This window comes from Acinonyx jubatus, chromosome A2 (assembly GCF_027475565.1).
Source record: "Acinonyx jubatus isolate Ajub_Pintada_27869175 chromosome A2, VMU_Ajub_asm_v1.0, whole genome shotgun sequence".
NCBI lineage: Eukaryota > Metazoa > Chordata > Mammalia > Carnivora > Felidae > Acinonyx > Acinonyx jubatus.
In genome coordinates, this window is record NC_069383.1 from 160,998,572 (window position 1) to 161,010,007 (window position 11,436).

The 11,436-nt window shown below is 53.0% G+C and overlaps 1 protein-coding gene across 1 annotated transcript; it reads left to right on the forward strand.

The window, feature by feature from the left end:
• Nucleotides 1-3,226: 3,226 nt before the first annotated feature.
• Nucleotides 3,227-10,109, forward strand: SLC25A41 (solute carrier family 25 member 41). Its single transcript, XM_015072813.3, has 7 exons — nucleotides 3,227-4,354; nucleotides 4,597-4,752; nucleotides 5,233-5,385; nucleotides 5,564-5,671; nucleotides 8,427-8,594; nucleotides 8,686-8,833; nucleotides 9,649-10,109. The coding sequence occupies exons 1-7, from the start codon at nucleotides 4,154-4,156 to the stop codon at nucleotides 9,819-9,821; spliced, it is 1,107 nt and encodes a 368-aa protein (XP_014928299.2). The 5' UTR covers nucleotides 3,227-4,153; the 3' UTR covers nucleotides 9,822-10,109.
• Nucleotides 10,110-11,436: the final 1,327 nt, after the last annotated feature.

Genomic DNA, 11,436 nt, shown 5'->3' on the forward strand with positions numbered 1-11,436 from the left:
AGTGAGAAATCCACATTCATGAGCACTTTGGATTTTTCCAGTACTCTAATTACACAAGGGTATTTGTTTGCCCAGGGCTGTAAGTTACCACGGGGGCCTTAAAATGGCAAATGCTTTAGATTGAAATATTTTTTTATTGTGGTAAAATACACGTAAAATTTACCATCTTAACCATTTTTTAAAATATGTGTTTGTTCTGAGAGAGAGAGAGAGAGAGAGAGAATCCCAAGCTGGCTCAGTGCTGTCAGTGGAGAACTGGACGCACGGCTCGAACTCACAAACCCCAAGATCATGACCTGAGCCGAAATCGAGTCAGAGGCTCAACTGAGTTGGTGCCCCTCATCCTAACCAGTTTGAAGTATACAGCTCAGTCAAGCACATTACATGGTTGTGCAGCCACCCCCACAACCCATCTCCAGAACTTTCCATCTCCCCAGACTGAGACCCCGTCCCCATGAAGCACTGACTCCCCACCCCTGGCTCCCACCATCCCCTCTGTGTTTCTGTGGACAGGGCTCCTCTAGGGACCTCCTGTGAGGGAGGTCATGAAGTCCTTTTGTGACTGGCTTTTCTCACTGAGCACAGTGTCCTCAGGGTCCATCCACGATGTAACAGGTGCCGGGATGTCCTTCCTTTTTCAGGCTGAACACTATTTCGTTGTATGGATGGACCACATCCTGTTTACCCTTCATCCAACGAGAGACACTGGGTTGCTTCCACTTTGGGCTATATCGTGAATAAGAAACAACAGGAATTTATTGTCTGCCCCGTTCTGAAGTCTAGAAGTCTGAAATCAGAGGGTCAGGAGGGCCATGATCCCTCTGAAGAGACTTTAGGGGAGGATCCTTCTTGCCTCTTCCAGCTTTTGTCAGTCGCTGGCACTGTTCCTCAGCCTGTAGACTCAGTCCAATTTCTGCCTGTCTTTAAGTGACCAAACGTGGGGCACCTGGGTGGCTCAATCGGTTAAGAGTCCAACTTCGGCTCAGATCGTGAGTTCGAGCCCCGCGTCAGGCTTTGTGCTGACAGCTCAGAGCCTGGGGCCTGTTTCAGATTCTGTGTCTCCCTCTCTCTCTGGCCCTCCCCCACTTGCACTCTGTCTCTGTCTCTCAAAAATAAACATTAAAGAAATTTTTTAAATTACCAACCTTTTCCCTATGTGGACCATGATAGTCACCCTCCGAGATGTTCCCAGGGTGCCTGGGTGGCTCAGTCATTTAAGCATCCAACTTCAGCTCAGGTCATGATCTCGCAGTCCATGAGTTCGAGCCCCACGTCGGGCTCTGTGCTGACAGCCCGGAGCCTGGAGCCTGCTTCAGATTCTGTGTCTCCCTCTCTCTCTGCCCCTCCCCCGCTCACGCTCTGTCTTTGTCTCTCAAAAATGAATATACGTTAAAAAAAAAAAAAAGGAAAAACAAAAAACAAGCAAACCAAAAAAACCAAGATGTTCCCCAAGGATCTCTTCCTCCTAGAACTCACATTCTTGGGTAGTCCCCTCTCTCACTGAACCAAGGAGAGTCTGTATGACCAAGAGGATCCAACAGCAGTGATAGTATGTTACTACCAAGAAGAGATTATAAAAGGCACTGCAGATAACCATCTTCTCTGTGTTTTAAGCTGCTACAGTTGGGGTACTTTGTCATGCAGCTGTAGCTAACCGATACACGTACACATACATAGACATGATTTTCCACACACTCAACTAAGAAATGAAACCTGGCTATGTTGTACTTTTACTTCCTTTAAATTATGTACTGAGGATCAATGCCCAGAAGCAGGATCGCTGGGCCAAAGGCTAGGACTATTTCAGGATCATGCCACCAGAACACTCGTATGCGATAGACGCAGCCACCAACAAAGAATGAGCATTACTAGTTTTACTTCAGTCACACCAGCATCGAGTATTACCACTTTGATTTGATTGAATCGGGTCCGTTAACGTCTGTTTTCTTGTTCACGTTCTTGCATCCCATTACGCTGGTTGGGAGTTAGGAGGCCCTGCTGATATGCAGTGTGACACCAGAAAGACTGCTTTTTCTCTTTCTATGTCTCCCCAAAATAAGAGGTGCTTCAACTAACATCTTTAGAGGGAAAAGAACTTACATTTATTGAGCAAGTGTGCTAAGCTCTTGGATGTGTTATCTTCTTCACCTATTCACCATCTACTTGCCGGACCCTTACTTGGTGCCAGACCAAGTTTTGGACATGGGACACGGAAGTGAGTGAAACAGACAACCACCATTGCTCTCGTAGACCCCACATTCCAGTGGGGAGTGACAAACAATGATAACACACGTGAGTGACTATGTAGCCATGTGGGAAACAAAGGTGCTACAGATACCAACAAAGGAGGGAAGGGGGATATGAAATCCTACAGGGCAGAGTTTAAATTTTAAATAGGGTGGTCAGAGGCAGCATCAGGGAGAAGGAGATGTTTGCATAAGGATTTAAAGACAGAGAGGGAGGCAGCATGGCGATGTCTAGGAAAACAGCATTCTAGGCAGAGAAGAGAGCCAGTGCAAGGGCCCTGGGGCAGCACCATGCCTGGCGTGTTGGAGGAAGAGGAAGGAGGCCCGTGGGGCTGAAGCAGAGTGGGCAAGGGGGAAAGAGGGAGGGAGGGAGGGAGGGAGGGCAGAGGGGGCAGGACAGGTTGTGCAGGGTGTGGTGGGCCTCAGGGAGGACTTGGGCTTCTACCTGGGGTGGTGGGAGCCCTGGAGGGCTGTGGGCAGAGGGCAGGACGGGACTCAGGTGCTCACTGGTGTCCTCTGGTGGCCACTGTGGGGAGGACAGACTGGAGGGTGAGAGTGAGAGGGATCAGAGTGGCCATGACGGCACCTGTCCGGGGGACCCATCATGGGGCTGGACCAGTGTGGAGGCCCGAGACGTGGTTAGAAGCATCCAGATTCTGGGTGTATGTTAAAGGTTAAGCCAGGATTTGCTGACAGCGTGCGCATGAGAGAGAGGGAGGAATCACGGATGACATCAAGATTTTTGAACCAAGGGGCGCCTGGGTGGCGCAGTCGGTTAAGCGTCCGACTTCAGCCAGGTCACGATCTCGCGGTCCGGGAGTTCGAGCCCCGCGTCGGGCTCTGGGCTGATGGCTCAGAGCCTGGAGCCTGTTTCCGATTCTGTGTCTCCCTCTCTCTCTGCCCCTCCCCCGTTCATGCTCTGTCTCTCTCTCTCCCAAAAATAAATAAACGTTGAAAAAAAAATTAAAAAAAAAAAGATTTTTGAACCAAACCACTTGGAGGATGGGTGTTCTCCCCCTGAAGACTCCTTAGACCCCATTGACTCCATGCGGTAGGGCTTAGCATTACTTCCGATTTACAAATGCAGAAACTGAAACTCGAGAGAAGTAAAGCGAGTATCCCAAGGTCACACACAGCAAGAGTTGTCCTAGATGGGATTCAAACCCGGGCTGCCTCCAACCCTACGGCCTGTCTTATTTTGGGGACCAACTGTGTCTCTCCCTCCCAGAACTCCAGAACCTTCCCATTCTCCCTCACTCCTGTCTCCCATTGCCATGGCAACGAAACCCAGTGTGTTAGTTTCCTACGGCTGCTCTAACAAATGACCACAAACTTGGTGGCTTCAAGCAACACAAGTTTATTGTTCTAGAGGTCAGAGGTCTGACATGAATCTCACGGGGCCAAAGTCAAGCTCCTTCTGGAGACTCCAGGGGAGAATCTGCTTCCTGGCCTTTTCCAGCTTCGAGGAGGGTCTGCCCGCACTCGGGGCTGGCGGATGCCTCCCCCACCTGCAACGCCAGCAAAGCTCGGTCGAGTCTTTCTTACACTGAATCCTTTGAACACCGAATGCTGTACTTCCCTCTTCACTGTTTAAGGACTCAGGAGGTCAGACTGGACCCATGCAGTCGATCCAGAATAATCTCTCCGTCTCATCAGCTGGTTGGTTAGCGACCCTAATTCCTCCAGCAAATTTACTTTCCCCTTTGCCTTGTAACATGAAAAGTTCATGGGTTTAGAGGGATTTGGATGTGGGCATTTTGTGGGGGACACCCTCATTCTACCCACCATATCCAGTGAGGTCACAAGGGCCTCTGTGACCTCATCATGCTCTGGTACCCAAATTGACAAGGTGGCTCTCCCACATGCTTGCTGGGTTTTGAATCTGGGCGTCCTAACCCTCCAGCTGCATGGGAGCCCGACCCGAGGGGGCTCAGAAGCCTTGCTTGAGGGTCCAGACCCTGTTTAAGAGGGTCAAGGCCTTACTCACCAAAGCCCCACCTCCAAGCCCACCCCCGCCCCCATCCCGGAACCCGGGCTGTACACACGTGTATGGGTATGTGTTTGGGCATGTCCGTGAAAATGACCTGGAGCATCTCCCATCACAGCAGGTGAGTTTGGGAACTGTAGGTCTACCAGCACCAACCCCCCCCGCCCCAGCCTGGCCGCTGGGCTAGAAGGCCATGCTGCCTGCCCCCTCTGCATGACCCACTCCCCTCCGAGCGGACCTGCAGCCCCACCTTGAAGCAGTGGGGACCGGGGTGGGCCTTTCACCTGGAGGGCTTTCTGGAGATTCGAGGAAAGAGCTCCAACCTGGCTCATAGTGTGGGTGGGAGCTGGGTCTGCCCTGCAGGTGCTGGACACAGGAGAGCAGCTGATGGTCCCCGTGGATGTCCTCGAAGTGGATAGCGAGGGGGCCCTCTGGAAGTTTCTGCTCTCAGGAGCCATGGCAGGCGCGGTATCCCGCACTGGCACGGCCCCTCTGGACCGAGCCAAGGTGTATATGCAGGTGAGCGTAGAGTGCAGCGCGGGAGCCCTCGGGGTGGGGTTGGACGGAGGTGGAGAGGAGAGAGCCAGAGGGAGAGAGATGATGGAGATCAGGTTGGGGGTGAGGGTGGGGCCGGGACGAGGGTTGGAGTCAGGAGAAGGCTGAATGGAGAGAAGAGCGAGGGTAGAGCGGGAGCCAATGTGGAGGCGGCACGAACTGGGGTTGGAGGAACTGAGAGAGCAGTGCCATGGACAGGTTGAACTGGGGGTAAGGGAATTGGGGATAGGGTCTTCGGATGGCCTTGAAGGCAAACTGGGCCTGGCGAGGAGAGGAAGATGAGGAGATGGGCCTCCGGGTGTGTGTGCTGCGTCACAGAACTGTGGGGCTGGCCAGGGACAGAGTGGGGACAGGATGGGGTTGAGCTCCAAGCTGGGATGGAGGGGGAGATCAGGGCGGGGGGGGGGGTGATCCTCACAGGGCCGGGGGCCTCCCTCCCCGCAGGTCTACTCCTCCAAGGCTAACTTCATGAACCTGCTGGGGGGGCTCCGAAGCATGGTCCAGGAGGGGGGCTTCCGCTCCTTGTGGCGGGGCAATGGCATCAACGTCCTCAAGATTGCCCCCGAGTATGCCATCAAGTTCTCTGTCTTTGAACAGGTGGGCAGGGACGGCCTGCTTTCTCCAGCCCCACCCTTCGACCCACAACTGTCTGACACCCCTCACAAGCCCAGATCCCTACCCAAGACACACCTGCACCCTCTGGCCCCAGACCCAGGGTGGGGTCCAGCTAGGAAGATGGTGAGCGGCTCTCTCCTGCTCCTCTCTCCTCCCCCAGTGTAAGAATTACTTCTGCGGCGTGCACGGGTCCCCACCCATTCAGGAACGGCTCCTTGCCGGCTCCCTGGCTGTGGCCACCTCCCAGACGCTCATCAACCCCATGGAGGTAAGCGAATACCTCGTGGAAGAAGAAACAAGGCGGAAACCAGCTGCCGGTGGCTACTACTTTTCCTCCTTCTTATCTCCCTCTTCCCCTCCTCCTCTCCTTCCTAGGAGGTGTGTGTCAAACCTTTATTCCAGATGCTCCCCACGTCTATTTACTGGATGGGTCCCCTCCTTTTCTCTTCAATGACCCAAGATGCCACCTGTGTAATTTACTAAACTGTATGTGTTTGGGTGTAATTTTGGCTTTCGTCTCCTTGCTCAGGAGGGTCTGTCCACACACTCATGTCTTTTTTTCTTTCTTTGGGTGGGTGGGTGGGTGGGGGGTGACAATTAAGATTTTATTTTTGTACAGCAGTTTTAGATTTACAGAAAAATTGAGCAGGAAGTACAGAGGTCCCTTATACCTCTCTCCGCATGTACAAAATGTCTGCTATTAACATCGCGCCCGGGGTGGTACATTTGTTGCAATCGATGAGCTGATATAGATACATTATTACTAAAGCCCGTAGTTGCCATTAGGTTTGCTCCTTGTGTTGTATGTTCTATGAGTTTGTACAAATGTATAATGACATGTATCTGCCACTACAGGGTCATACAGAGTCGTTCCACTGCCCGAAAGATCCTCTGTGTTCCACTGACTCACCCCTTCCTGCTTCCCTCCTGAATCCCAGGAAACCACCAATCATTTTACTGTTGATATAGTTTTGCCTCCATTTCTTTATTTTATTAACTTATCTTAAGTGATCTCTACACCCAACGTGGGTCTTAAACTCACGACCCTGAGCTCAAGAGTTGCGTGCTCCCCCCAACTGAGCCAGCCAGGCACCCCTGTAGCTTTACCTACTGTCTTTAATTTTTGAGGCTTGATCTTATGGTTTCTCACCACCGCCCCATCCTTTCTCTTCTTTATCAGGTCATTCCCGTTGGGTCTCCCATATAAACTTTAGGAGTAACTTGTCTAGTTCAGAAAACAAAGTCACCTATTGGTATTTTTTAGCAATGGAAAACATTTCCATTTGTTCACGTCTCCTTTTATGTGCTTTAACGGTCTTTAAAAAAAAAAATTTTTTTTTCCATATAATTCTTGCCCTTGACTAGTTAAATTTCCTCCAGGATATTTGTGTGCTGTTGCTACCTAACAAACTGCCACAGACTCAGTGGCCTCAAATGATACAGATTTATTATGTTTCTCTGTGGGTCATACCCGGGCACTGGCTATTCAGGTCTTTTCTTTTTTTAAATGTTTTTATTTTTATTTTTGAGACACACACAGCACAAGTGGGGGAGGGGCAGAGACAGAGCCACCCAGGTGCCCAGCTAGTTGGGTTTTCTGTTCAGGGTCCCATCAGGCTGAAATCAAGGTGCTGGTTGGGCAACAATGAACCCATGAGAGGTCTGGGTCTTTGGACAAGATTCCTGGTCATTGGCAGGACTCCGTTTTTTCTTTCCTTTCCTTTCCTTTTCTTTCTTTCTTTCCTTCTTTTTTTTTTTTTAAGAGAGAGAGCTCACAAGTGCACAAGTGGGGGAGGGGCAGAGAGAGAGAGAGAGAGAGAGACCTAGAATTTGAAGCAGGCTCCAGGCTCCGAGCTCTCAGCACAGAGCCTGACATGGGGCTCGAACTCATGAACTGTGAGATTGTAAACTGAACCAAAGTCAGAAGCTTAACCCACTGAGGTACCAGCACCCCGGCAGGATTCAGTTTCTTATGGTTGTAGGACTGAGGTCCTCAGCTCCTAGAGGCCACCCACTGTTCCCTGCCATGTGGTCCGCTCCACAACAGCCTGCTTGTTTAAGACGAACTGAAGTGTGTCTGGGATGCTCCCAAATCTCTCTGATTTCTTCTGTCTCTGGCAGCAGACTCCTTTAAAAGGCTCACCTGGGGCGCCTGGGTGGCTCAGTCGGTTAAGCGTCCGACTTCGGCTCAGGTCATGATCTCACAGTCCGTAAGTTCGAGCCCCGCGTCAGGCTCTGTGCTGACAGCTCAGAGCCTGGAGCCCATTTCAGATTCTGTGTCTCCCTCTCTCTCTGCCCCTCCCCTGTTCATGCTCTGTCTCTCTCTGTCTCAAAAGTAAATAAACATTAAAAAAATTTAATAAAATAAAATAAAATAAAAGGCTCACCTGATTTGGTCAGGCCCACCCAGCACAATTTGTGCCGTTTCACTTAAAGCCAACTGCTTAAGGACCTCCATCACATCTGCAAAATCCCTTCACTTTCACCATGTCATGTAACTTGTCAAGGGGAGTGATACCCAATCCTATTTACAAGTCTAGCACATTATCAAGGTCGGGGGGGGTGGGGGGGCATACACATCAGGGGGTGGGAACCGCTTGAGGACCACCTTAGAATCCTGCCTACTGCACTTGGTGTGCAATTGTGGAGTGGCCAACATCTTGATGTCGGGGCATTTCATACAAATCCCCATGTCTGGCTTCTCTTGGAAAACTGGCAAATCTGGCCACCTGGGCTCTGCATTCCCATGGCATTATGTCTGGCTGCCGCTAGGGGTAAGCGGCCACAGCCTCCACTCGGTCCACATCGCTTCCGTTAGCCGCCCGACCTCCGTCAGCACTTGAGCTTCTGAACCCTGGCTCAAGATGACACACGGGCCAAGGGGTTGGATGGCTCTGGCTTTGAAACTCAGCTCTGTGCACTTCTGAGCTTCAGCTTCTTCAGCTGTAGGATGGAGACAACAGCCGCTGCTGAGGGTCAATGGGCACATTCAGGTAAGCCACCTCCCTCCTCCCGCTCCCCAGGTGCTGAAGACGCGGCTGACCCTGCGCCGGACCGGCCAGTACAAGGGGCTGCTGGACTGTGCGTGGCAGATCCTGGAGCGGGAGGGCACCCGTGCCCTATACCGCGGCTACCTGCCCAACATGCTTGGGATCATCCCCTATGCCTGCACCGACCTGGCCGTCTACGAGGTGTGGGTCCCCCACCCCGGGGCGGGGAGGGCCAGGAGTGGTATGGACCCAGGCCCGTCGTGAACATCCTCCTGACTCCTTTCTTTCGCAGACGCTCAGGTGTTTCTGGCTGAAGTCAGGCAGGGACATGGAGAATCCTAGTGGCCTGGTCAGTCTGTCATCTGTGACGCTGTCCACGACCTGTGGCCAGATGGCCAGTTACCCGCTGACTCTGGTGCGCACCAGGATGCAGGCCCAAGGTCAGACTAGCGCCACTAGCCACTGGACATGCCCCTCCCCTCGGCCTTGACTCTGAACTTTCTCATCCCCTGAAACTGACTCCCAAACTCTCCACATCTGATCCTGGCCAACTATGCTGACCTGTGAACCCACCAAGACTCACCCCCAAATCTGATCCCAGCCCTGAAATTAACCTACAAACCACTAAAACGAACATTTTAGTTCACTTAGTTCAACTGACCCCCACAAATGTCCCCAAACATGACCCAGGCCCCCATACTGGCCTCCAGTCATAGTTTCCCCCAAAATGTCCCCCCAGCTTCTTCAAAACAGACCCAGCTCTTATTGGCTCCAAAAGTCAAAATTCCTGAAGTTCCTAAATTTGCTAAATCTGACTCTTAGATGTCCCAATGTCATAGGAAGATGTCATAACCACTGCCCCCACTAACCTGGATACTCCCCAAATGTGGCTTCCCCAAATGGACTCTCAGCCCCTGAACCAATCCACAAACATCCAAACAGGTCCTCAGTTCACTACCCTAATCTTAAAAATATCCCCAAACTACCCCTTAGCACGCTTGCCAAGTCTCTGGGAGATCTCAGGAGCTCCCTCCCAAATAAGCCTGAATGTTTTTTAGGATGCTCCTAAAAACAAGTCCTTAAAACTGCCTGAGTTGATCTTCTCACTCTCCCCAAAGTGACCAATTTCCTCTAAAAGCCTTCCAGACTCCTTCCCAACTGACCCCCACACCTCTGCCCCTGGCTTCACCCACCCCGCAACATTCTAGCCCCCCAGGAGACTGGATCAACTCTAAGCTTTCCCCTGTTTCCACAGACACCGTGAAGGGATCAAACCCCAGCATGTGTGGAATCTTCCGGCGGATCCTGGCCCAGCAGGGTTGGCCTGGGCTGTACCGAGGCATGACTCCCACCTTACTGAAGGTGTTGCCAGCAGGTGGCATCAGCTATGTGGTGTATGAGGCCATGAAGAAAACCCTGGGCGTATAGACACCGTCTAGTCGACACACCCTGGGCAGAAATGGACAGGAGGGTCCAGTGCCCCTGGCCCAAAGAGCCCTCCAGGCTGAGGCCCGAGGGGGGTGGGGCAGTTTTGTCAGGAGAAGCAGTCTGGGGGCCTGGGTCAGAAGATTCTTGGGGACCCCTCCCCAGGGTGCAGGCTGGGACTAGTCTGGACTCCAATTTGGCCCGTTATGGCTTGTCCTGGCTTCAGGGTGACATGGTGGACAAGGAGACTATCTGAAATAAAGAGACGGTTTCTGCTGGATGGGTCTGGGATACCTGGGTCCAAGAGAGGAGCTGGGTGTCTGGAATCTCTGGGTCTAGGAGGGGACTAGGAATCCTTGGTACCAGGAGATGAGTTGGGGACCTGGAATAGCCTAGGTCTAAGAGGGAGCTGGTCGCTTCAGATATCTAGGTCCAAAAGTGGAAGCCAGGTACCTGGGATCCCGGGGGCCCGGAGTGGGGGCTGGATATCTTGGACCCCTTGCACCTGAATAGGAATTGTAAAGCTACCTGATACCTGGGTTCAGGAGAGAAATTGAGTACCTAGGACGGGAGCTTGTAGCTGAGATCCCAGACCTTATGTGAAGCGGGTGTGGGGTGTGGCATTAGGGTCCTAGGAGAGAACCAACGGCTCTAGACCCTTGCATTCTGGAGGGGAACTGGTTTCATTCAATCCTGGAAGAGAAGTGGGAGCTCTAGAATCCTGGGTGTTGAAGTGAAGGGATACAGGGGATCCCTGGGTTCCCTCCTACTCTCGGGCCACCCCACCCCCGGAAGCACCGATCTCCAAGACCTCGAGCAGGCCATGTGTTCGGCCTACCCAGTCAGGCTCCAGGGGCGCTAACTCAGACGTCAGGCCCGAATTCCCGCAGCCGGTCGGCACTACCCACGTCGACTGCCATTCACTCCTGCTACCGCCAATCGCCTCTCGTCGTCTGGGTGGCCGGCTCCGCCCCAATGCAGCTGCGCTTCCACTGGCTCCCACCAAAACTGGGCACCTTTACTGCCTTCACTGCCATTTGTCTGCAGCGGTGTCTGTCACCTTGCACCACCCCCACCACCCAGCCATTGGCTTAGAAATCAAGGCTAGAAAAGGATTCTGGTTAACGGGGAAAGCAATCCAGTCCAAACCTAAGCTCGTCACCCAGAACTCGTCAGGAATTGGGTTAAATCGACTGCCAATCTTGACAAGAACCGCCTCCCGCGTGTCCTCATTGGCTTGCGTGCACGATTATCTCACCTGGCGCCCGCCCAGCCTGTTGAAAGGGGCCTTTCGTCAGTCCCTTCCTTCCCGTCCACTTGACTCTCTGGAGCCGTCAATCCGGCTCTGAAGTCGCCCGGTAGTTCTGGAACTCCCGCTTCATTGGGCCTCCTGCCCTTTCGGGTCTCCTCGATTTGCCCGCCCAGGACCGGCAGCCGGCAGCCCACTGCCTACGAGAGCTGTCGGTCACGCGGCGCCTCCCGCCCACTGCCTCTCGCGGCACTCCGATTGGCCGCTCGCCTCCGGAGCCCGCGATTGGTGTCCCAGGAGCGGCGGCCGCCTCCCATTGGCCTGGCTGCGCCGTCCGTCACGCCGGCGGCGGGAGGGGGCGTCCCTCTC